Below are 25,575 nucleotides of genomic sequence, written 5' to 3'. Positions count from 1 at the left end.
TCCTGTTTATATAAAGCTCTCAACTTCTCAGCTTTTAATAAAATGTTCCTGTTATAAGGAACATGTCTGTTCTGAGACTAATTTTTTCTTATTTATAGCACTGTTTCTACCTACGCTCACCTCTTCTTTGAAGAGTTTTTCCCCTTAATCCATTTACAGAGTATCTCTTTCATTAGTTAGCTCAAATGCTGTCTGTTCAATAACTTTAAAAATAGTCAGCATTTGAACCCAAAAAAGGTATTTCTAGATTCCCAAAAGATAACATTCTTTTTAACTACATATAATGCTTAGCTGAATGTTAAAAGCTGGCTAAATGTAAGAACACATGGCAATAATGCAAACAAGAAATGTATTGGTTAAATTGTCATTTGTTCATATATAGATTTTCCAGCAAAGTTATATTTGCTCAAATTGCCATCTGTGAACAGACCTGTCTAAATAAGCAATTGGAAATGAACACAGCAGCTCCTAATGGAACACATTACCCTTATGTGTGTGACCTACATGTGCAATTTTTATAATGCCAACATTGATTTCCACTTAAAATAAAGTGTAGTCTGTGTCACTATGTGCAACATTTATTTTATAGTTTTGTATTTCACCCTCATCATATTAGTAAACAAACAGAAATATTTTAAAAGTGTAAAAACCCACCAAGGGATTACATAGAAAATTAATTCTCAAGCCCACTAGATACATACAATAGGAAATTTGGAATGGGAAGAATAATAAAGGAGATTCTTTTATTGGACTGTAACCTTTACACTTGACAAGAGATAGCACACTCTTCCATACATCCAGGTAAGTAACCTGAACATCAACAAACTGTGTGACCTCAACCCTGAACTGTGCCAGTCAGCTAAATCATTGTAATTTTGATGTTCTCTGGAAAAACAGTTGGAAATTATTGCTTTGCAAGCAAAGACAGCCAATATGATGCAGTGGTTAGAGTATCAAACTAGGAGTGGAAAGATACAAATTCAAATCCCCACTCAGCTTTGAAGTTGACCTTGAACTAATCAGCCTCATTCCATCTAACCCAGGGGTAGTCAAACTGCGGCCCTCCAGATGTCCATGGACATCTGGAGGGCCGCAGTTTGACTACCTCTGATCTAACCTATTCAGTCAACCATCTAACAAGATAGATCTGAGGTGTAAAAATACTCTGCAGTTGTACTGTATCTTGTGTGGATTTCCAGTTGGAGTATTCAAATGATTTCATCCACAAAATGCTTTGAGTATCACTCATATGGCACTAGTGTCTGGTCTGATGCTCAGACCTAGATCCCTTATCAAGGAACAGCTCTTTTGGATGGTGGGCTATGGAAGCAAAAGTGATGTCACAGTGTCTTGTCTTTTCCACCACAGCTGCAACAAAGTAGATGCTGAAACATGTTCAATTAGTCTCATACAGACTCTTCAGTGGAATTCCATTGAATGTCCCTCCACCTTTACTATCACTAGCTTCCAAAAATAATGCTAATCGAGCTCTAAGTCAGGGAGGAAAAACCTTGGGATCAACTATAACTACTAAGAATTCCACAAGGACAGTCAGGAAGCCACCATCACCTTCCAGGACATATCAAACAGCCTCTCTAGGCAGTAAAGTTAGAAAATGGTGTTTGAATGCGGGAAGCAAACCAAATCCATTTTCCTACAAGGACAGAAGGAAAAACTTATCAAAATAATATAATTCTGCGTTAACTATGGCTTTGAAAACTCTTTGGCTCATTTCAATATTTGACCAGGCATTATGCATTGTGTCACAGTGGTTTATGCATTCAAATTATGTGTCACATCTGATGAGACTGAAATAATGTGATATGAAACACAAGAGCAGGATGTGTCAAATCATAAATTTATTCAAGTGTTACTTCCACTCATGAGAATTTTTGAAATGCTTCCTTATTTCAGTACTTCCCCCACACACGTTAGGTCCTTTTATACTTCCTTACCAACTGTTTACACAATCATACATGCATGTGCACCTTGATGAATAATCTGCATCTGTGGTAAGCCACCACCAGCAGCAGCAGCAGCAGCAGAAGCAGAAGAAGAGTTGGTTCTTATATGCCGCTTTTCCCTACCCAAAGGAGTCTCAAATCGGCTTTCAGTCTCCTATCCCCACAACAGACACCCTTGAGGTAGGTGAGGCTAAGAGAACCCTGATATCACTGCTCGGTCAGAGCAGTTTTATCAGTGCCGTGGCGAGCCCAAGGTTACCCAGCTGGTTGCATGTGGGGGAGCGCAGAATCGAACCTGGCATGCCAGATTAGAAGTCCACACTCGTAACCACTACACCAAACTGGCTCTCATGTGTCTGGCTTCACAAAATTATAATATGAGAACCCTGATATCACTGCTCGGTCAGAACAGTTTTATCAGTGCTGTGGCGAGCCCAAGGTCACCCAGCTGGCTACATATGGGGGAGCAAGGAATCAAACCCAGCTCGCCCAATTATTAGTCTACACTCCTAACCACTACACCAAGCTGGCTCTGGAATTGGAAATGTGCAAACCATCTCTATTTTTTTACAAACCTGCCAAGTGCCCCAGGTTTATGGAATACTCTGAAATCATCCTTATCCCTTATTGTTCCTCTATATATTTCTGAAACAGCCTAGGGGGTGGGACGCGTCTGGCTGTCCAAGTTGGAATAGGGCCAATCGGGGTGCAGCCAGCTTTGTCCTGATTGGCTCTGCCCCTGCAGCTCCCACCCTCCAGCCCTGGACTCTATCCTCTTTGCTCTCAGACACCTCAGTGCCTGGAGCCAGCAGCAGTTAAGGTGAGAGGGCCCTGGGCAAAGGGTCATGGGGGAGGGCTTGCTCGTGAGGGCCTCCCGGCCTGCTGACTGCCTGCTAAGGAGCTCTGTCCCACCCCTGTTAACAAGCTGCCCAGACCCCGCCTGCCCCCACTTGATCTAGTGTGTGTGTGTGTATATATATATATATATATATATATATATATATATATATATATATATATATATTAAAAACCAGGTATCAAGCACCAAGGTTCACCCAAAAATATATGGGGGTGTGTGCTGCTGGCTTACTATCTGCTTATCCCCATCTGTAGGAGCCTTGCAGCAAGACACATTGGAATGGATGTGGAATGGATGCCAATTCCCCCTGCCAGCTCCAGAAACCGCCCCCCCCCCCGAGGTTATTCCTTTAGAACATATGTTCCCCAACAGCAGCATTTCTTGGAGATTATTAGTGAGCTTCAGCAGTAGCAGGGAGGCAGGAAAATTCAAATCAGCTACTGGAAAAATTAGTCTGGATACAACTCAACTTGAATGGGTTCATGACAGCTATTGCATCTAGGAAAATAAAGGATTGGGTCTCATATGTTATATGGAAATGTTTGTTACCTGCCCTGGGGAAAGTGAGAACAGGAAATCTATAATGTAAATGAATATAATTGAGGGTGTAGGGGAGAGATAAATACTTAAACAGATAGGGAAATCAAGTGATAACATTAAAACCTGGCTTCTTTGCAAAGTTAGAGTTGCCTTCCCTGGTGGGGGGGCACTCACATTCTCAAGTCTGAGTACAACCTTCGCTGCCAGCCTCCAGGTGGGACCCAGGGATCCCCTGAAATCACAGCTCCTCTCCAGACTACAGAGATCAGTTTCCTGGGAGAAAATGGATGCTTTAGACTAGAGGGTAGACTCCGTGATATTCTATCCCACTGAGTCCACTGTCCTCTCCAGGCTCCCTCTCTGAATCTTGGAAGTTTCCCAAGCTTGATCCGGCAACCCACCCACCCCATCCCCCATCAGTGGCCCAGGGGGATGTGGCAGCCCTATCTTACAACAGGAACCTTGCATTTTGTTCTGCTGGTCGTCAGACTATGGTCTCCATTCACTAGACATCACTGGCTTAACTTGTCATCCATTTTAAGTGCATACAGTGCTGTTAGCAATTACAAGGGGACTGCAACAGAAAGCCTTCTCTCTGTAACTTCTCTCTGTACTTCTCTCTGTAACACTCCATCATGCATAGCCCAAACACGTATCATCCTAAAAGTGTGTCAGTGTTTGATCACTTGCCTTAAGAGGATAGATCAGAAAGGGGTCCTGAAGTACAGAACAATTAGTTTTCATTCTTTGGGGGAAGAATGACATTAGTATCTCTTCTTTCTTGTAAAGGTCAAGTTGCCAAAAATAAAGAAGTGTCCGAATCCCTTACGCAGAGATTCCACAACACTAAAAATATTTCTTCTTCCACACAATATTTGTACTAAAAAGGCACCTAGAGAAAGAAACATCCTGTATGTCAAACTGGTATTAGGCTGATTTGGCTACAACATTAACAGAATCTTTCTTACAAACCGGAGATATTTAAAAGTAAAACCTTTATATAATGCAGTACACTAAAGAACCAATTACATATTCGAAGAATCTGACATTTGATTAATGTGGTCAGGCAGAGTTACTCTGTGTAGAGAGACAGTGCATCAAGCTGTATTCTAAGGCCTGGTATCATGCCATGAGAGCATGCTGAAAGAAATAAATCCACTAAATGCTCCTGTGAGTCTAAAAACATCCAACCAGGCTCTCTGCTATATCTCTGCATGATTTACTGCTGTAGCCAAGCCTTCCAGCCAGCCCCTACAAGGTGCGGTGGGGGGAACAGTAGCATTCATCTCTTAAAATTGCAATGTGATCATCTTTAATGCAGACACACAACCAAAGTTGCTGACCATGGGAGGTTAATCTCCCTGATAATGTCTGCACGTTGATGTGACTAGATCATTTAAATATTCTCTACTCAGGTACGCAGAGGGGACTAACTGATGCCTCGTTGCTTTGTCCTTGCCTCTCTCAGATCACTACCTCATCCAGAAATGGAGGGCCACAAGTAGTTCTTGCTCTTGCACCACTTTCAAATCAAAGGGTGATGTGCCTGGTCAATTTTAATACAAGAACTATGATGCAGAAATCAGCATTTGGGAAAATGGAATTTTTAAAAGAGTTGAAGGCAGCTTTGCAAATGAATCCACAACAGTCTGATGGCCATGCAAAAAAATCACTAGCACTCTCACTCATACTAGTCACCTGTGACCTCAGAGAAAAATGTTAACTTGTGTTCTGTTTCCTTGCCTAGAGGTGATTCTTATTCACAGGTGATTGGACAGAGTTGCTGTTTACAATTCTGGGTGGAAACAAAATGATTTTGAAGTCACTTGGTTTCCACAGCTGTTCTGGGAAGACAATTTGAGAGATTTCCCCTCAAAACTAGTTTTCCATTCCCAGCCCTAATTGATTAAAGAGCCAACTGATGGTCACCGGTTTGATTATGGTCACTCGTTTGCAGGCTAAAATAATTGTCCTATGAGGATTGTGTTGCTCTTTCTGAGGAATCTGCAGAATGCAATTGAATCCCATCATGCCCTCCTTTTTTCCTAAGTTACTGGCTTCTCAGGCAGCTATTCAATACCGGCCAGCCTTCAGCAATTAAAACCCATGCACATTCTCACCTTTCCATGTCAAGGCCACAGCAGAGTCATTCCTTAAACCCATTACAAACATTTCAATTAAATCTTGAAAAATTGCTTTCCTGGGGCACTTAATTAACAACTCACCTCTTCCCACCTAGATGCCAAGTAATTTCAATTTAATTAATTTCCCCCCAACAATTACGGGGGGAAAAGTGTATTTAAAGAGAAAAATACCTTTCTGCACAGAAATTTCCACGATAAGGAGTAAACATTGGTTTTTACAACATACCTAGCCAAACTTAATAGCAGCTAAAGAGGTGGCTGGAATATCAGAGGCCTTAGAAGAACACTATTGTACGTCTCCACTGCTGTTTCCAGGTACTGTTCAATTTGTTTTTTCGTCTTTTAGCTCCATCATGTGCCTAAGGAATTTTAGTAATGCAGAAGGGGAGCAAAGGCATAGGGTACATGTATGCAGTGATTGTCCCACTCCAGTTCAATCTTGTTGACAATGTTAGCCATGTCAGGGAACTGTAGGATCTAAATGTGCTCCTGCTAAATACCAGTTCAATCCATATAAGAACATTTATTATCCAGAATTCAATCCTGCATGAAAAGGCTGGTTTGTCTGGAATCACCAAGATCCCCAAGTAGACCAGGAATGAGGTTTTCCAAGCTATGTCAAGTACAACTTGTTGGTTGAAAGGGGATGCGTCTGTGATTTCATTACTTTCTTCAGATGCTCTGATGGGCAGAATTCCAGTTTCAAGAAAAAGTACCTAATGTTCAGTGCCTAGGACCAAGTAGAGATACCACCTACCCTTCTAGCTATCAGTCCACCTATCTGAACTTTTACAAGTGGATTCTGATCTGGTGGGGAGACATCAAAGATCTGTGATCCATTATGACCACTTTCTATGATATTTCTTTTCCTGGAGTGGCTCAGAACTTCATAGCCACCATAACTTCCATGGAACTGCCATGAAACCTTATTTCCAAAGTCTTATACTCAGCTTAGTGGCAGGTCTTACACTCAGCCAGGTTGTCTGCATTGATCTAAAGTCATTGTGGATTGTAACAAGTCCCTACCAGGTAAGGTTTAGAATCACGGTAGCTTATAAACTCCACAGAGCTGAAGAGAATAATTAAAATCATCTGTCTCCAACTAAAGTAACTTTTCTGTTTGCTCAGGGGTAACTGTAATGATGAGCTATTAGAATGCCGATTCGGTGAATGCCAAAGGGCTGTTCTGCTCCCTCAAAGTTAGGAGGGCAGGTAGCCAACTTTCATATTCTGAATACACACATCAAATTTCACAAATGTTTAAGGGAGACATCATTCTATAAACAATTATATAAAAGACCTCATTTTCATTCAACCAACTAGGGTAGGAACACAGTTTAACATGAGCTGTTTGCTTAGTTGGGGAAAGATGTGTTATCCATGTCATAGGAGCTTTATCCAAAAAGAGGAGGAGAATGAGTCACCCTTTGGTTCAGACCCAAAACTGAAGGAAGAAGAAAGATATACATTGTATACCAAAATTATACAACAGGCATATATGACACAAGCCTACAAAACCAACATTAGAAAGTGGAGAACTAAGATAATAGCAATAACACCGAATATGGGAAGAAATCCAGGAAATTAACATGATTTTCCTTATCCAAACTTCAGGTACTAGGGAAAGAATACTTCTAAAGAAGTGAGAGGGATGGGGGGAAGGGAAGGAGCCAAAATAAAATAAAGTTCAGGGGTAGGGAAGGCTGCCTGGCCATGCTTTGCAGAGGCTGTGCCATGCACCCAAGCCTCCTGGCAGTGGTGAGAGCTTGGGAGGGTCATCCAGGCCAGCTCGCCACCTGGCCCTCCCTGCTCTGCAGGAGCATGAGCACAAGGGCAGAGGGTGAAGAGCAGCAGGGCTCCTGCAGAGTTCGACATGCCAGCCAGCAAGCTTGGCCACCCTGCTCGTCAGAGGCCCCTCCACCCTCCCAGCTTTCTACAGCCCAATTTAAAAATGGGCTTTGCTACTAGTAAGTTAATATGAGATACGCTGAAGAAAAAAAAGGTAAGAGGGGGAAAGTTTTTTTTTATCATGTTCCCCTTCCCTAATTTTTTCCCTTTCATATTCTCTTCTGGACAGAGAAATTTTCCTTACTGCATCTATACCTGAGGAATCTTGAAGAACAGGGTTTACTGAATTAATCATTCATGCATCCATATGGTAATACTCATGCATCCTAGATTTGTCACATCAAAGGATCTTTAGTAGAAAGGCATGTTGCCTAATTAAATTAACTGTATCGCAAGTAAACTGCACTTTTGATCAAGAGAATGCAATTTACTTCTAAGACTCTGCTAGGAAATTTGCTTATTTGATCATAGGATGGCTGCCCTTTTAAAGATTAAAGGATTTAATCTTGCTAGCTTTCCAGATATGTAGTGCATTGTTTCAATCACGCTAATGACCGAGCTTTAGCCTCTTTCCTCCTATGGAAGAACAATTCTGGTTCACAATGATTTATTCATGTAACAATCAATAGACTGTAATAACCAGGAGATATGAAGGAACCATTTTTCATTCATACCAATCCACTGCTGGATAAAGACCTCATCAAACTGCATCCACCTTATTCTTACCAGGTCTTTAAATAACTGGGTTTTTAACCCCACTTTGGGCAACTATTGCTTTGCAGGTTACCTTGTGCATTACCAAATTCATATATATCAAAAGGACAGCTGCATACTGTGCTCTGCAAATGCAGTAAACTACATCCTAAATTTTGTTCTATGATAAACCAAAATGACCATCCATAAAAAGCCCTCACTTACCATGACCTGTACACCTGTTCAGAAATTCTAGTGATTAAATCCATATGCAGAACTTAAATGTCCAAAGCTAGTTTGATTTTAAATTGAGAAACTTAATTTTAGCCCTGTGTCAAATTTGAAGGATCACAAAGGCGAGTTCTCTTTCCTTGAGGATTAAAAAGAAGCAAAGGCTGCATCAGGAAGGTGCAGGTTTCGGGAGAGGGGGAGGAATAGCAGGGAAGACGGAGTTCCTCATTCTTTTCCCATTCTGTTATTATTTTCCACTCCCAAGCTTTTTTTCCTCTCAAGGATCATAATTTCTTAGAGCCTTAGAGAACATAGGGCAAACTAGTGCTTCGGTTTAAATTTTGCAGAATTTATCATCAGCAGAAAATTGGGATATGAGGGTAGGCAAGGCTTAACTCAAACAAGGTATGGGTCCTATATTTTATTAGGGAAATTAAGGGCAAGAAGGAGCTGCTGCCAGAAAAAAGGCCAAGGGGGTGAGTCCCCTAGTTCAAACAACAAATGTTCACACAGCATAGCAATCTAACATGGAGGCAAAACAAGCTCTAAACATCTTTTGAATAAGCATAATGAGCAGAAAATGCATTTAATCCTATAATTGCAATTATCCTTATAAATTTTTGCAGAATCTGTAGAAGTTCATATAGAATGAAACTACAAACTCATGGAGCGGAATGTACTGGAAGACTCTACTAAAAGTATTAATGGAGAGGATCTTTAACCCCTTCCCCAAGCACCCTCTCTTTGGCATGAAACATCCCTTTGAGTATTGTAAGAGCCTTTCAAGTTAAGCCAGCCACAGGACTGAAGCCTGCTGTGACCAGGGTGAATTCCGCAGACTCAGAAAAGTTGGTGGCAGTGCTATTTCTGCTGCATGGAAATTTTCTGATTTGACACAAACATCGGGACTTCTTAAGTGCAGATCCCGCTAGATTGCCGTCATCAGCAGCAATCGCACCATTTTTTGCAGTTAGGAAAATCTGAGAATTGCCTCCCCTACTGGGGGGCAATCTAATGTATTTGCTCTGCATCCAAAATGGCTTTCCACTTCTTTCCCTGCCCTCCGCATTGCCTTCAAAATCAAGCTAGGATGAACAATAGCTGTCAAATATAGTTCAATGTCTAAAAGTCTCTTTCATGGGTCAGCCTACATACCAATCATGTTGTCGGGGCCATTGAGTTCTCCATCAAGGAGTGTTCTGCAAAATATACATGTTTTTGAAGAAATATATTTATATAAACATTGCCTTAAGATGCAGAAGAGCACTCATGATATTTTTTCCTGAAATTTCCCACCACATCCTATGTTTTATTCTTGTGGCAATTTAATATTTTAATCCATAGCGGTCTCATAATGCCCATCAGCGCATACATGGTGTTTTTGTTTGTGGGTAGATTCTCCATGCTGATGAGTGGAAACATGACCATAGACCAAAGAATCCCCATGACAAAGGAATGATGAGGCCACCCTATGGCCAATCACCTGATTATCTTGCCTTTCTGATCGATCGATCAATCGCTAGTGCACATGCACAAAGAGAAAAAAAAACAGGAGGTGGGGATGACTTTCCTGCAACTCCTGGAAAACCACAGGTCCAAGATTAATGCAAAGGGGAGGAAAAGCCTATCCACAGAATTTGCCTAGTGCGGATGGCAAGGCACAAAACCGAATTGCCTTCCTAGAGGTCAGCATGAGGGAGCTCTTTTCCCCTCTGAATGTGGTGGCCATTTTACTTGATTTCCGCCTTGTTACAGTAGCACCTCATCCTGCAGCATATTTTGCTTGTGAGGGTTCAAGAAATCCTCAAAGGAAGTTTTCAGGAAGAGCAACCTGATGCTTGAGGAAGGGGCTGGTAGGCAAAGAAATTCTTAGCTGAACTATTAGGGCAGCCAAAGGTTTAGATTGACTTAAAATTATTGTTTCACATTGCCATTTTTAAATGGTTTCAGGGTTATTTTTCATTTAAGCCACAGATCATTGCCTCATTATTAAACATGCAACTATAAAACATGTAAATTATGTTAGCTACTAGTAAAAAAGCCCATTGTTTGAAGAAGACAATGGGCGCTAGCAGGTGGGGACCAGAGCGAGCGGCAGGTGAGGGACAGAGCGAGGGACAGGCTACCTGAAAGAGGAGGCGGACGGCGGCTCCTCTGCATTTTTTTGTTCTTCTGCGGCTTTCCCGGCGGCTCCATTGTGTTCTGGGGCCATGAGGGCAGGGAGCACCCATCAGCTGCGCTGTGGGCGGCTGCTGGGGCTCCCAGGGTGCCGTCTTGAAGTGGCGAAAGGCTCCTCCAGGGTTTTTTTTTTTCTGCTGGCTCTCGTGGGCGTGCCGTCTTTGAGCTGAAAGGCTCCTACAGGAGTTTTTTTTTCTGCTGGCTCTCCTGGGCGGCGGCTTGGAGCTGCGAAAGGCTCCTCCAGGAGTTTTTTTTTCTGCTGGGTCTCGTGGGCTTGGAGCTACGAAAGGCTCCCCCAAGGTTAATGTTTTTCTGCTGGCTCTCGTGGGCGTGCCGTCTTTGAGCTGAAAGGCTCCTCCAGGAGTTTTTTTTTCTGCTGGCTCTCGTGGGCGTGCCGGCTTGGAGCTGCGAAAGGCTCCTCCAGGGTTAATGTTTTTCTGCTGGCTCTCGTGGGCGTGCCGGCTTGGAGCTGCGAAAGGCTCCTCCAGGGTTAATGTTTTTCTGCTGGCTCTCGTGGGCGTGCCGGCTTGGAGCTGCGAAAGGCTCCTCCAGGGTTAATGTTTTTCTGCTGGCTCTCGTGGGCGTGCCGGCTTGGAGCTGAAAGGCTCCTCCAGGAGTTTTTTTTTCTGCTGGCTCTCCTGGGCGCCGGCTTGGAGCTGCGAAGGGCTCCTACAGGAGTTTTTTTTTCTGCTGGCTCTCCTGGGCGCCGGCTTGGAGCTGCGAAGGGCTCCTACAGGAGTTTTTTTTTCTGCTGGCTCTCCTGGGCGGCGGCTTGGAGCTGCGAAGGGCTCCTACAGGAGTTTTTTTTTCTGCTGGCTCTCCTGGGCGGCGGCTTGGAGCTGCGAAGGGCTCCTACAGGAGGTTTTTTTTCTGCTGGCTCTCCTGGGCGCCGGCTTGGAGCTGCGAAAGGCTCCTCTGGGGGTGTTTTTTTTTTTCTCTGCAGCTTCTCGGCGGCTGGAGTCTTGTGTTTGCGTCGGCGGCTCCCTTGGGGGCCGGCCTGACGCGGCGAGAGGCGCTTGCCAATCTGGACCCTTCCTCATCCCGGACACATCCCGCCCCAGAACCCCTTACTGTTTTATTTAGTCCGTGGCGCCCGCGGCGCCACGGGCGGTGTACAGATGTGGTAGTATCAGCCCAGACCTTGATATCCCAGGCTGGTTAGAAGAAGAGAAGAGCTGGGTTTTTTATACTGTGCTTTTCACAACTCAAAGAAGTTCCAAAGTGGCTTACAAATGCCTTTCCTTTCCGCTCCCTAAAAGAGATGCCCTGTGAGAGAGATGGGGCTGAGAGAGCTCTAAGAAAACTGTGACTAGCCCAAGGTCACCCAGCTGGCTTCATGTGTAGCTATCTAAACCACTACTATCTTCAAATATAACAGAAAAGGAAGGCCTGTTGTCTCTCATGCCCACATTTTCCCTGACATATTCCTGCTACAGTACCTAAAATTGAACAATACAGCCACCAAGGAGGGAAATAAAATATTCACTGCAATTAAAAATGATTGCTTCTTACCCCCTGCCACTTCTTTTAGAAATCATTTTCACAAATAGTGACAGAACATCTATTGGAAGAAAAAAAACTAACAAGTACAACTGAATTTCAGCATGATAAAAGCGAGTCTAAACGTAGATCCATCGGGCTGTTAAACATGAAGTGCTTCCCCATGCTGTTCAGAGAATTCAGCATATATTGCAGGCTTTTAGTGCGCATTGATATTAATATGAACAGCTTTAATTTAATGTGTCAGTGTTCAATATGTCATAGATCAAATATTCCCTCAGAAGTTGCTATGCATATGTATTTCTTGCACACCATGACTGAAAAAAAGATTGGTTTGACTTCAGCTTGACCAGTAAGTCAAAAACATGAAGCAAGGAGTACAAGAAATGGAGACAAAATAAGCATCTTCTTGTTGCTCTACCTGGAATAAATCAAGAAAAATGAGACCCGTTACTATGTGCAAGTAGCTTTCTCAGGCTGGTGCATCAAATGAAACTAGATATTGAAGTTTTGGAGGAAAGAATCTCTGCATACACAGGACTACTTTGAAATCTCCAGACTTTTTTTCAATGTACATTCTATTTGTAATACAGGATCCAAATTCAAACTGAATTACAATAACAAAAATGTTAATAAGTAGCCAAAAGGCCTCTATAAGGATTTCATTTAAAATGTCCATCAGGTACACACAGATAAATATTTACAAGGCTCAGCCGTTCTAAGATGTTACAACTGCTCCCCTTAGACCGATCTGCCACTTCGTGTAACTTTGAAATTCAACTCTATACGGAAAGTGTGGTATGGGGCATGAAGCACGGAGTTGATTGAAAGTTTAAAAAACAAACACAATGCATAACATTACATTGCCAATCCCTACTTACATGACTTAGTTGCTATTCCCCTTTCAAGGTCAGCCCACACTTTGCACAACAATATTTTCTGTCTGTTCTCCTTAAACTTCTTCCCACTGCCCCACTACTCCAGCAAGGAGATAAATGAATTCACTGATGGTGCGACGTCACTTTTGAGTGCAACTCCAAAACTCAAAAGTGGCAACAGGAACAGATAAAATTCTAAAGGTTACCTTTTCACATCTGGGTTACACCTGAAACTGAAGTAGTTATGTCAGTGACATTGATGTCAGGGAGACTGACATTCCACCCACCCGTATGTCCACTCCCCTTATTCCCCTGCTAGTTGCTAGGTAGGCTCAGCCTGGCAATTCTCCTCACAGCCAACCTTTAAGGACTCTGGGACTCCTCATGTTCAGCAGTGGCTGATGCTGCTAGACAGTTCTCCTTGTACATGTGCAATCATAAAGGTTTTTTCTACAAGGCTTCCTTGTCCCAAGTTGGGAAATTCATTGGGGGGGCATAGTTCCTGCTAACCCTACAGCATTATGATGTGTATGCACACCTCCCAGCATTTCTCCAGCTTTTCTCTGACCTTTCCCAAACCTATATTCAAGTTGGTCTGAAGCAAAATTAGAGTCCAGTGGCACCTTTAAGACTGACACATTTTTATTCAAGGTATGAGCTTTTGTGTATCTGAGGAAGTGTGCTTGCACACAAAAGCTCATCTTTATCCATGGTTCCTCTATATATTTGTGAAACAGCCTGGTGGGTGGAACATGTCTAGCTGTCCAAGTTGGAATAGGGCCAATCAGGGTGCAGCCAGCAAAGCTGCTTGCACTCTGATTGGACCTGCCCCTGCAGCTCCCATCCTCTGTCCCTGGACTCTAGCCTCTTTGCTCTCAGACGCACCTTAGTGACTGGAGCCAGCACCAGGTAAGGGGAGAAGGCCCTGGGCAAAGGGTCATGGTGGAGGGCCTGCTAACGAGGGCCTCCTGGCCCTCTTACAAGCGGGCTTTGAAGCCTAGTAACAATATAATTATTGTCTCATAGTGCCAGGGGACACTACCAAACAAAGAAATCTGCCATGTAGGAAACTTATTGCCACTGCCCTAATTCAACTGCCACAGGGAATAGGGAATAGCAATAGGGAAACAACACAAGGATAACTTCAAATTGAGAGGGTTCCCCAAAAATAGAATCACTGTAAAAACTCATATTTTTCTGAATACTTGATGGGTCCCTCTGAATTTCAGTGTTGTTGTATAGATAGCAGACCTGTTAGTGCCTAGTAGCCATGGCAGTACACATTCAGAAGTAGTTTGTCTCTATATACTAGTGCCAGAAGGGAATACTAGGGAAAGGCTTTGGCTTCTGTGGCCTGTTGTTGGCCTCCAGAAGAACTGGTTGACCACTGTATGAGATGGCATGCTGTACTAGATGGACCAGTGGTCTGATCCAGCAAGGCTATTCTTTTGCTCTAAAGGTATTCTGATGGACATTCAGCATCTACAGTGCCTACCTAGTAAGGGAGGTGGAAGAGAGTGTTTTGCTACCACATAGAAACACAACATGACATCCTTAGCATTAATGCTGTCTCTTGGAACTGCCCGAAACCAAAATGCTACAAAGAAAGTAATATGTATTTGGAAATATACAGTGTGGTTTTAACTAGTCACTTCAAAGAGGTTCACAATACAAATAAAGACAGCAACTCTGTATACAAATATTAGCAATTTTAAACAGATACCAGCACTAGTTTCATGAAACAGGAGAAAGCATATAATCAGGAACACCCAGGCATCTGTAGGCCAACAGAATGTTTAAACAAAAAGGTTTTATGGATCTCTTAAAAGGGCTGACAAAGCATATCTGATGGATTTTCTATTAATTTCACAATCAGGTGAGGTCACTTCAAATTTAAAAAAGGAACTATTATCACCAGAACCACCTCCCTTCTTTGTGGTTTTAACACCCAAAGAAAGCCATTATTTCCTGATTTTAAAACTTCACAAGACCTACATGAAAATGCTTCCATGAGATATCTGGGTCTTACAATGTAGAGGGTGTTAAAGGGATGGGATGAGGGCTAATAAACTGACAACCAGAGGTGCTACTGGTGACTGGCACAGGGTTTTGAGGTCTATCCTGCTCTGGATGCACTCCCCCCTAAAAAAGCAGGCTCAAAATCTGGTGATGGGTGCTGCTGGACTTCCTGTTGAATAAACATGTGGCAGCAGTGGCCAGGAGCACCTTCCACCAGCTTCAGCTGGTGAATCAGCTGCAGTCTTTCCTGAGTAAGCACCAGACTGGCACTGTGGTAAATGCCCTGGTAACTACCATACTAGTTATTGCAGTGCATTGTACAAGGGGACACCCTTGAAGAGTACCAACTACAGTTGGCACAGAATGCTATCCAGAGTACTCTTAGGGACTATGTCACTCCAGTCTTGTTTCATCTGCACTGCCTTACAATTTATTTATGGAATCAAGTTAAGGTGGTAGTATTGATGGCCTGCACACCTTAAGGATTGCCTACTCTTATATGAACCTACCCAACCATTACAGTACCCTTCTGAAGCCATGCTACAGGAACCCCAATCATCTGAGGCTAGATGGGTGGCAACTCAAGAAGCAGCTTTTTTGGTTGAGGAATCATAATTCCCTCCTCAAAGAGATTCATCTGTCTCCCTTGATCACTATCATCCACAAGTGGGTGGCTGCCACATTTAGTGCAAGCTTGAGTTTTTGACTTATCTTTCAGGGCAGTTCATACAAACACAATGCAGTAGTCAAGTCAAGAGGTTACCAGGTTGTGCACTAGGTATAATTTCCTATTGCCATAGTGCCACTGTTTGCAGCAAGAACATCAACAATCTTTTTGGCAAGGATGTTGCAAAAATTAATCAGACAACTGAAAGATGATGAGAAAGGCTATTTTCAAACAGGCCTGTTTCTCACAAATAGGAGATGAGGCTGAAAGCATGCATCTGGAACTAAGTACATCAAGACTCTACTTGTGAGGGCTGGCAGGACAGAATATTAATTTATAAACTGGGGAGGGGGGGACACTAGAACCAGAGCATTTATCCCTGGCATATAGCTCTGTATGTTTGAGGGAGGATTGTCTGCCTGTTTTTGTAGAGGACCACTCAGAGATGTGAACCTTCACAAGCAGATTAAAGTGGTATAGCCCAGATACAGATGTATAATGCTTTTTTTAAAGGTAATTTCCTCAGATTAAAGTGTTACAGTCCAATGAAAAAGGTTAACAGAGAATATTGACCTTTAATCTTAGCAAGATACGACAGACAACACTGGCAGAGCTATTCAAATTGGGAAAATCCTATCAAAGCAGACAGGAAGCTCTAGGGCCCATTATGCACGGCCGCCGAAACGCGGAGGGGGAAGATGCGATGCACAGGGTGGGGCGCGACGGCGGCAAAACCCAGAGTAATCGATTATGCACGCGGCGATCCCGGCGCCACTTCTGGTTGCGCCCCGGTCACCCAGAAGCTGCGCTTTCTTCCGCGTTTCGCTAACGCGGCTTGTTCGGCAGCATGCACCGAAGCTGCAGCCGGTTGCAGCCGGCACCGTGCATTATCGGTGATTTTAGTCACCGCCATTCCACCCCGAATGTGCGTTATTCCCCCGTGCATTATGGGTCTAGGTGAGTTTTTCTGGTATATAAAGGGTAGAAGCGCGGGTATACTAACAGATAGACCCATGCGGAAAACAAGACTTAGTTATGAAAATAAAAGAGGGAGTTCATCTGTACACAATAAGTTACAACCTGCTCACAGGCAAGCGCTGTGGTGCAACAGCATTTCTTCTGCACATCTTAGAAGGAAGCCTCACTGTATGAATGCATAACAATGTTTGTTTTTATTTTTAATGGCTCAGAAGATGGTTTGAATAATGAAGTGGAAAATTTGTGCTGATGGGCTAAAATGTACAGAGGATTAGGAAGGACTGTGAGAAAGTACAGGAAGACCCTAAAGAAATTAGGGAAGCAGTCATAGTAATGACAGGTGAAATTCAACTGAAATGAGAGCTTCAGAAGCTGCACAATGAACTGAGACAGAAAGCTTCAGAGGTAAACTGCATGCTGAGTTCACAGTCTAATAAGTTCCAAGTCAAGCATCCACAGGCTCTCAAGCAAAACTAGCCGGATGTTATTGTGCACAGCTCAATGAAACCATCTGTTCATTGCATAGCAAAAAAATAAAAGAGGGAAGGATATGTTTGGGGACAGTACAGAAAATATGATGTCAGTAAATCAATAGTTTACATCTCTGACTTGCACATTATCTGTGATATCTGCTGTGTTCTCTCTGCAATGATAAAGAAGTAGTTCTTTATCTAATTTGTTATCCCCATAGTTCTTGCAATCAGTTGCTGTCTACCATCCAGATCCAAAACCTCCTCAGTGCCAGTATTCTGTGTGGTATAGTGGTTAGAGCACTGAGCTAGGATCTGGAAGACCCAGGATCAAATCCCCACGTGGCCACAAAGCTGACCGTGGACCAGCCATTCACTCAACCTAACTAACATCACGGGATTTTAAGGAGGGTAAAATGGAAGATACAAGACCTACAAATACCCCCCCCCCGAGCTCCATGGAGAAGTGACCATACAGCATCCACTAAATAAATTGACTTTGCAAAACCAAACTACAAATCCCAGGGGGCAATGGAGTAATTGCATATGTGCAGCAAAATCAGTAAGCTATTTCAATAAGCTGGGGCAGAGAGAGATCAGCTTCTTCATTTCTCAATAATAAGATGCATAAAATAGGCTTCAAAACCAAAGTTGAAAGCAGTTCCCCTATCGCTAGAATTGAGCCAGAGAAATTTAATCAAAAGTTGTCACTTGTTCATGTGATCAGTTCATGGGTGGTGGGCTCAATCCAGGCTCATCTGCCCCTCCCCATGGAGTTTCTCAAATCTAAGCAATAGTGGTAGAATCAAATTTTGTCAGTGGGGGTATGCCACAATCACATGCATAACAAGGTTAAATTTAACACTCAAAAGTGTCCCGTGACCACGCTACTAACTCTTTGCCTAACACATACAGTGTGCTCCCAGCAGTTCCTCCCCAGCTGCTTCTCTCTTAGCCAAGTTCCCTTCTGGTACTACACATTGAGTGGAAGGAACTTACCGGTGGGGGGGGGGAGTGCATGCCTTTTGCATTTTCTCTTTTATCTATGTACTCCCCTTCCTTTTTATGTGCTATTACCGCACAGCTGTAGCAGAAGCTGCCATTTTACAGTGCAGACTGCAAAAAACACACAACAGTATTCCTGCTGCCAATCACACTGAAGAGTGTAATGCCGTGATGTGGTTTTCAGTGTGGACAAGCTGTCCCTGAGGGATGCATTGGCTGAGACCACTAAACGGATATTCTGTCATAAACCCAAGCCAAAATACAATCTGCACTCAAGTCAAGCACATTGAGCTGCTGAACCACCAAATCCCTCGGTTCTATTCAGTTATGATAATCAACAACAACAAATCACCTTTAGTGAAGGGCTGTTAGGAACGGCAGTGATTGTTGGACAACACCCAACACTTTTACAAGCATATGCGGTTTTTATAGCTGATAGTATACGTGCAGGAAAGCAGGCAACTGGAATGTATTAAAAACCACTAAAGTCTTCATCAAAATGGCAGCAAAAACTAAGCAAATCGTTCAGATCACTAGTTGCTGGTTCACTTAAAATGCATGCACTGCATTTGCTGGGCTATTTGAACAGTGTGATGTATTAAAGCTCCTAGTGGAAATAACCAATTGTTCATTGTCTTCTCGTAGACCCACAGGATGAAGCATTGGCTCTGGAGGAAAAAAGGTCTTATGCAAGCAGAACCAATGCTGCTTATATCACAGGCATAGCTGGAAGGTATTGGGAGTGTCTAAGAAGAATCAGGAAATTCTTGGTTTAAGTCACAATAGTGCTGTGAATTGAGGGCCCAATTACACAATACATTTTCTGACAAGTTGGGCCCGCATTCCCTGCAGCCAAATAGGAGCTGTGAGGAATGTCCTTTCAAAGCCTGATTTGCAAGGGGTGGGGGCATGCCATTCTTCAAACCAAATCAACATCCACCAAATTTTAAATGATATTTCCCATGGCTGGTGTGTGGCCTGGAAAAGAAAAACGAGTCTTGGAAATCCAAACCCAACTTGCCAAAAAAACATATTATGTAGTTTGGCCCTGACAAGATGGTATCTGTATGAAAAAGTTCAGGTGGAGAAGACAGGGAAAGAAGCGGGTGTGTTGAATTAGTGACCAAATTGTTAGTACTATTGCATAGTTATGGGATGTGAATACAGGACAACCATCAATGAACTAAAATAAAAATTCAAACTCCCTATCCATCAGTCAATTCTCCATGGCAAAGTCTAAGCTAAATTACTGCAAACCCAAGTGCATTCAGAAACCAGTGGGGGAAGGCCAAGGCTACTAGGCAAAGCCAGGAATTTAAAATGTTTGCACATGTCAGAAAGAATCACCAGCAGTCACAAGAACAGAAAAGATCTATGGGGCTGACTAAAGAATGAGACAACAGGAAGAAGGTCTTTGAGCAATAAGCAAAGCAAAAAAGAAATGCGACAGCTTTTCAGCTTTAATACACTGCTAGGCGGAGGGCTTGGGCATGCTTGACATTGTTTCAGCTTAGTAGAAAGAACTGTGTAGTTCTTTCTCATATGGATAAGGCACAAGCCATAAGACCATTGTTTAAATGACAAGGCAATTCAAAACTACCACAGGCTAGATGCTATCTGCTTCCATTCATAAAATACGTATATGTCCAGAGGGACGCACAATGTAACAATGGCCGCAAAATAATCTATAATTTTGGTTCTAATTAATTAGTTGCACAGTTGCAGCCTTTTGCTATAAAACATGGTCAGTATAAATCTTCTTGAATATGTATGAAAAGAACAAGGTAAACTGTGATAATAGAAAAATTTCCTCTCTTTGCTATGGAATGGCTTCTAACAATATTTATTTTATTCCATTCTACTGGTTGGTTGAATGCTGGGTTGTTCGTCAGAAATCAAAATCATAAATAATAAGATAATCATAAATATAAGCATAACAGACAGACCCCAAAGAATGTTTAAATTGACAAAAGAATTTTTAACATTTCTACAAAAAGATTCTGTAGCACATAAGACTCTTTTTATTCTCGTTGTGTTAAGAAGAGAAAGAAATTAAATCCTTGAAGTCAAATTTAATAACCCTGGAAACCTGAGCCAAATGCGACATAATAAATTAGTTAGAAACCACTAGGAAAAAAGCCAACATCCCCATCTCCCTCAGTAATACATTTTAGTTTACCAAGGCAATGATAGCAAAATCAGCCACAATTATGTTAAATATTTATTGCTAAATCCATTAATTTTTTCCCTAGATACCAGAGCACTACGGCACAACCTACAGAGGAAAGGGAGGCACAAAAAGAGAGCTTAGAGCTCCCTCTTCTTTTTCTTCAAAGAAGTGCATTTTCATTTTGTGTATCAGCATTTAAAGCATGTCTTTTATAAATTACTTTTCATGAGAAAGGAGCTACTTTAATAAGCAGTATTAAAATCACTGCTGAATTATGGAACATTTAATTGCTCTGAGTGGCAGAAATTAGTTTCATAGAGTGCACAGGAATACTCACAGTGCCATTTCAAACTGCTCAAGCCACTTTTTCTTCAAATCCTTCGTTTTGCAGTAGAGCTCCAATCCATTCTGTCCTTGTATGTGGATGAGGTAGAAGCCATATGACCACTGTTGAAATAAAAGCATAGATCAAGTGGTGCTGCAAAAGCACTGATGACATAAGTTTCCCATTAAATTTGGATCCAGTGCTAGATTTTCACTATAGAATTTTTGCCAGTTCCCCCCTTCCCAATGCAGATCTCCCACTCTTGACCCTATTCTGCTTTTAGGGGAGTCACTCGTGCAGCAGAAGTAGCATTTGAGGTTCCAGTGAGAGGAAGAAGGTAACAAAAAAACAACCCAAAAACTACCACTGGATCCAGTGAAAATGCTTAGACTTTACATTGTACTTTACTGTTCAAAAAGCTTCCTGCATATTTGAGAGCCATTCTGAACCATAAGACTTCAGACAGCTGATGGAAAAAAAGTCAAACTTCCCATATGAAACTCTACATGAGATAAATATACCTTCTCTGATGTGACAATTTAACTGCATTTAGGATCTGGTTCTCTGCAAAAGTCCTCTTTCTCATAGGAGTCAACTATCAATTACATCATTACCTAATGAAGATTCCTGAATTTCAGAGTGGTACATCTTGGGGATGAAGCAACTATTACATACGTAGAACATAACTAGCCTTGCTGGATCAGGTCAGTGGCTCCTTTGTCCAGCATCCTATTTCACAGAGTACAATCAGCCTAACCACTTTTTAAGATCTTTTTTTTTTACCTTTTTATTCTCTTTATCAGTTGTAGGGTTGTTGGCTATTTTATATTCTTGTAGATCAATTATATCCTTCATTTCATAATTATCACCTCGCCGTTTGCATACAATTACAGCCAAATCAAATAAGAAGATATGTCTGTGAAAATACAAATGCAGCAAGACATGATTTATCAAGGCTATGGGTTGCCTCCAAAAGCTTTGCATAAAGCAATTCAAAATTAGATTCCAAAGATGTTGTTCTATTTAGGAGGTTGAATCTGAAATTTTATCTCAAAATACGAAACTTGGATTATGGATTGCAAGTTGAGTGCTTTACATTGTTGGCCATATCTCTTGACTGCTTGATTTTTGACAGCTGTCAAATGTCAAAAGCTGTCAATCGAACAGTTTCAAATATCAAATGTCACTGTGCATCAGTTGTCACCTGATAAATATCATTTGTATGGCGACTGTCAAATTAAATACCATTACTGCAAACCAGCTATCAATTATCATCTAGAAAGCATGCACTGTTAATAGAAAATATTGGATTGTAATAATAATATACATTAAAATTCATAGATTTGAATTTGGGAGCTTTTTTCATGTATTTTGTGCCTTGTGGTAAGATGTGCTCCCATTTCAGTATTCTTTCTGGGGACATGGGAATAGATATGAACAAAAGGATGAAATATGTGATGTGTTATTCTTCCCTTCTCTTGTAAAGCATTTTGTCAGGAAATTGATTGCAATTTAACAGTAAAATGTGTTTTTTTCCTGCCCATGTATGGCCTCTGAAATGACATCATTTGATGCAAAAAGAAATCCTACTAAATGCAGTGCACTACTATCTCAACTCTACACTGAATATGGAAATGGTTGTGTAGCAAGACATAAAAGCAAATGGTACACCATAAAGGAAACTGAACATTCTTAAGTCTCATTGACTTCACTGAAACGACTAAACACGCAAGACCCCACTGCTTACAACAGGATTAAAATGTTCAAAACTTTACACTCATTCAAGAGCCAAAGTATGGCTTAGATTGTAGTTAATGGCAATGTGTGTGAATAAAGGCCTGCTGGCAACATGAGTGTTTATTTAGAACAAATTTGATGGTGCATCTGATTATATGACTTAAACTGCTGAAAGGAAATCAGGTTCTAAGAATGTAAATTGGACAATCACACGACAAGCCTATGCAGAGTAACTTTGCATCAGACCACACTGTCAATTGCCTACAGGAAACATAAGCATATCCCTTGATTTTATGTGCAAGGCAAGACGCAAGATTCTGTCTAGAGCAGCAAGAAAAAGGAGCGCCCCCAGCTGAGGTGTGGTACCATCAGTCCTTTGAATGTCATAGAACCATTATCTTCAGTAGGCAATAGACACAGCCTCTGGAAGTAAAGCTGGCTCTTTTGATTGATGGTAATGGAGAATGTGGCTCTCCATGAACTGCAGGATGAGTACCAGTGTTCTTCAGTGTTAATTTGTGAGGGCTAACTGTGGGATTCTATTCTCCTCCTGCTGCAGGAGGAGCCAGGGCTACCTGAGCATCTTTTCAGACTGACTGAAACGTGTGGCCAGAGGAAATGTAAGCAAATGAGGAAGAGGTTACTTTGGCCTCTGTTCTCTGGGGCATACAATCCAGCTGTGCCTGACAATTATTAGCTGCAGCATTGTGCTGCTTTCAGTTTACTGTTTTTTGCAAATTAGAGATTTTGCATGGCACCCTGCCTTTATACAATTTTGTCACCTGCCTTTATACAAGTAAAAAGGCAATCAAAGATGTTCATAGTATGGAGTTAAAATGTTATATAACAAATGCCTCCGTTAAAAATATAAAATAATCAAAACCATCAGTGTAGCAGATGCATAAGAGCAATGACATGATGACATAAATTTAAATCAGTGAAAATGTGTTAAGCCATCAGTCATCTGCACTAGCAAACTTAACAAAAATGAATTAGTAAGTTGAACACAAATTTGTAAGAGAGCAGAAACTGTCCAGTGCCCTTCATAACACAACTGTTTGAATAAATGACAGGAAAACCATAAACATGGGGGAATGATTTAGTTTTAGTTTATTAGTCGGCCATTGGCCATTTCCAGCAAATTGACTGTACAGTACAAAAGTCAGTTAAAATTAAGACATCAAACTGATAAAATCACAGGGAGTAATAAAAGTAATAAAAAGTTACACAGATAAAAGGAGCCATAATGATTAGGGTTTTAATCCTAATTGCACAATTTGGACCTGATATTCCTGGCTGCGAGAGCAAACAGTGCAACTCTGTTGGTAATGTAGGCATCGATATCAGACAATAAAAAGATCATATACTCAGTTTTTGAGAGGCCTGAGGTGGTAGGGAGTATTCTTTTAATAAACTTGCCTCTTGGTTCACCATAGAGGGGGCAGTCCATTACATAGTGTGTGAGGTCCTCAATCTCTCCCCTATCACATTTGCAGATGCATTCAGATAGGGGGAGATGGGAGAACCGACCACTACACACTGCTATGGGTAAGGATTGGAACCTTAAATGAGTAAATGCCATCCTGAGTGTTAAGGATGGCAGACTCTCCAGATATGAAGGTCTGCAGTGAATTCTCTTGAAATGTTTAAAAAGAGGGACAGCTCTGGACCAAGCAATTATATCACCATCTAGAACTACATCCATTTGATAGATCCATTTCCGGAGATCCTTTACTGAGCTTCCAGGCCTGATTAGATCGTCTGGGATAGAGTAGTGTAAGATAATACTATTTATATACTCTAGATGGATTATATCAGTAATGGAAGTGAGCTCTAGGTTTTGACTGCTGATGACTTCAGAATTCTTTCATGTACATTTCAGCCAGTTTTTCATGGTGATTAGTTTAACCCGTGCTTTTATGGATGGTAGGGAATGATCGATGCCCCCAAGATCTTCAGACCTCACAGAACCTCATTTTGTTACAGCTTGTTCCCCCTTTTTTGTACACAGGTAGACCTGAGTGTGGGCCTAAAGTCAATAGAAGGAGCCAGAATTAAGTGATAACAAAAGGCATGCAGTGCAGAAAAGGAATGCAGGGCATCCTCTATCCTCCATCATGCAAAAATCCATCCTAGGAGGGATTTGATCAAAGGCCATTTCCCCCAAGGACCCCAGAGCCTCCTCCCAGATCATGTGATCCTAACTAATGATTCAGATTTCCAGGACAATAGGCGACCAGCCAATCCCAACAATTTACTCAGCATTTAAATGTCTGGAGAGGAAGGAATATTCCTTTGTCTTTTTATAGGTTCATTCTCCCTTGTAAGCAAACAGCTGCTCTCTGGGAATCTGATACAAGGGTCAGGGAACTTCTTGCCTGCTGTAAGAACAGTATTGGCCTCAGCTGTGCTCTGCTGGCATGTATGTAAAGAGGACAAGAATTGTAAAGAGGCAGGTTATTTCATCTTGCAGAAACACCACCCTGAAGCACTGGCCCTAGAGGCTCTCACCACTTAGGAATGTCAAAAAATGAAAGTGATGCCACAGAGCCAAAACATTTGCCATTCCTAACCTGCTGTTGTTTACATAACGGATGAAGCAATCATAGCCAGAGACAAGTCCAGTAGCACTTTACAGACCAACAAGACTTTAGGGTATAAGTTTTTGATCGTCAAAGGTCCCTTTGTCAGATACAAAGGGAGCTTTGCCTCTCGATAGCTTATACTTCTAAAATCTTGTCTGGACTGGACTTGAGAAAAGCAACCATAGGAGCTCTATCCAATACAATATCTACCATGTGTCAAAGAATAAAGCTGGGCTCTTCTCACCTATCTTGCCTTGCCCGTTTATCCAGTGTCGTTATCCTTATTTCACCATCACCTTGCGGTCGTCCATACAATAAAAGTGATTGGTTCTGAAAACATAAACACCAAACAACAGTCAGCAGGTAACATCCAGGGGCTTTTCGCACGCCTTCAAAATCGCACAATGGTTGCCAATTGAAAACGCTATTGATTTGCCGTTATGCACAACGTCGTTGACAATCTGCCACACACCTGAAACCGATCCGCAAAAAGCGCTTCGTTGTAGCGCTTTCAGGGAAATCCCCAAAAGTGGATTCACCCTCCGGAAAGCGATACACTCCTGCAACCAATCTGCAACACTAGCGAAAAAGACCTGTGCGTTAACATTGTTGCGGTTTCTACAAAGTCCCTCCCCCTGGCTCTCTCCTCTGATCTTCCGGCGAAGCGATCGCCATTTTTTTTTTCTCCTGCACACTGTGGCTGGCTGGTGAGGAGAGCTACTTACCAGAGCAGGTCTGCTTTGGGAAGACCTTGCTGGAATATCAGAGAGTGTCAGGCAGAATC

General features: G+C 42.1%; 1 protein-coding gene across 2 annotated transcripts in view; it reads right to left on the bottom strand.

Annotated features, from left to right (window-relative positions):
• VAV3 (vav guanine nucleotide exchange factor 3) overlaps positions 1-25,575 on the bottom strand; it is a 197,227-nt gene that overhangs the window by 90,326 nt on the left and 81,326 nt on the right. For both annotated transcript variants that reach the window (XM_077332827.1, XM_077332828.1), the window contains exons 13-15: positions 25,036-25,121; positions 21,253-21,385; positions 20,482-20,591 (exon numbers count right to left, since the gene is read on the bottom strand). In XM_077332827.1, coding sequence (XP_077188942.1) covers positions 20,482-20,591; positions 21,253-21,385; positions 25,036-25,121 — 329 coding nt within the window. The remainder of the gene's footprint in view (positions 1-20,481; positions 20,592-21,252; positions 21,386-25,035; positions 25,122-25,575) is intronic.

This window comes from Paroedura picta, chromosome 4, assembly GCF_049243985.1.
Source record: "Paroedura picta isolate Pp20150507F chromosome 4, Ppicta_v3.0, whole genome shotgun sequence".
Lineage (NCBI taxonomy): Eukaryota > Metazoa > Chordata > Lepidosauria > Squamata > Gekkonidae > Paroedura > Paroedura picta.
The sequence above is the reverse complement of the archived record's forward strand: the minus strand, read 5'-3'. Positions and strand labels throughout refer to the sequence as shown.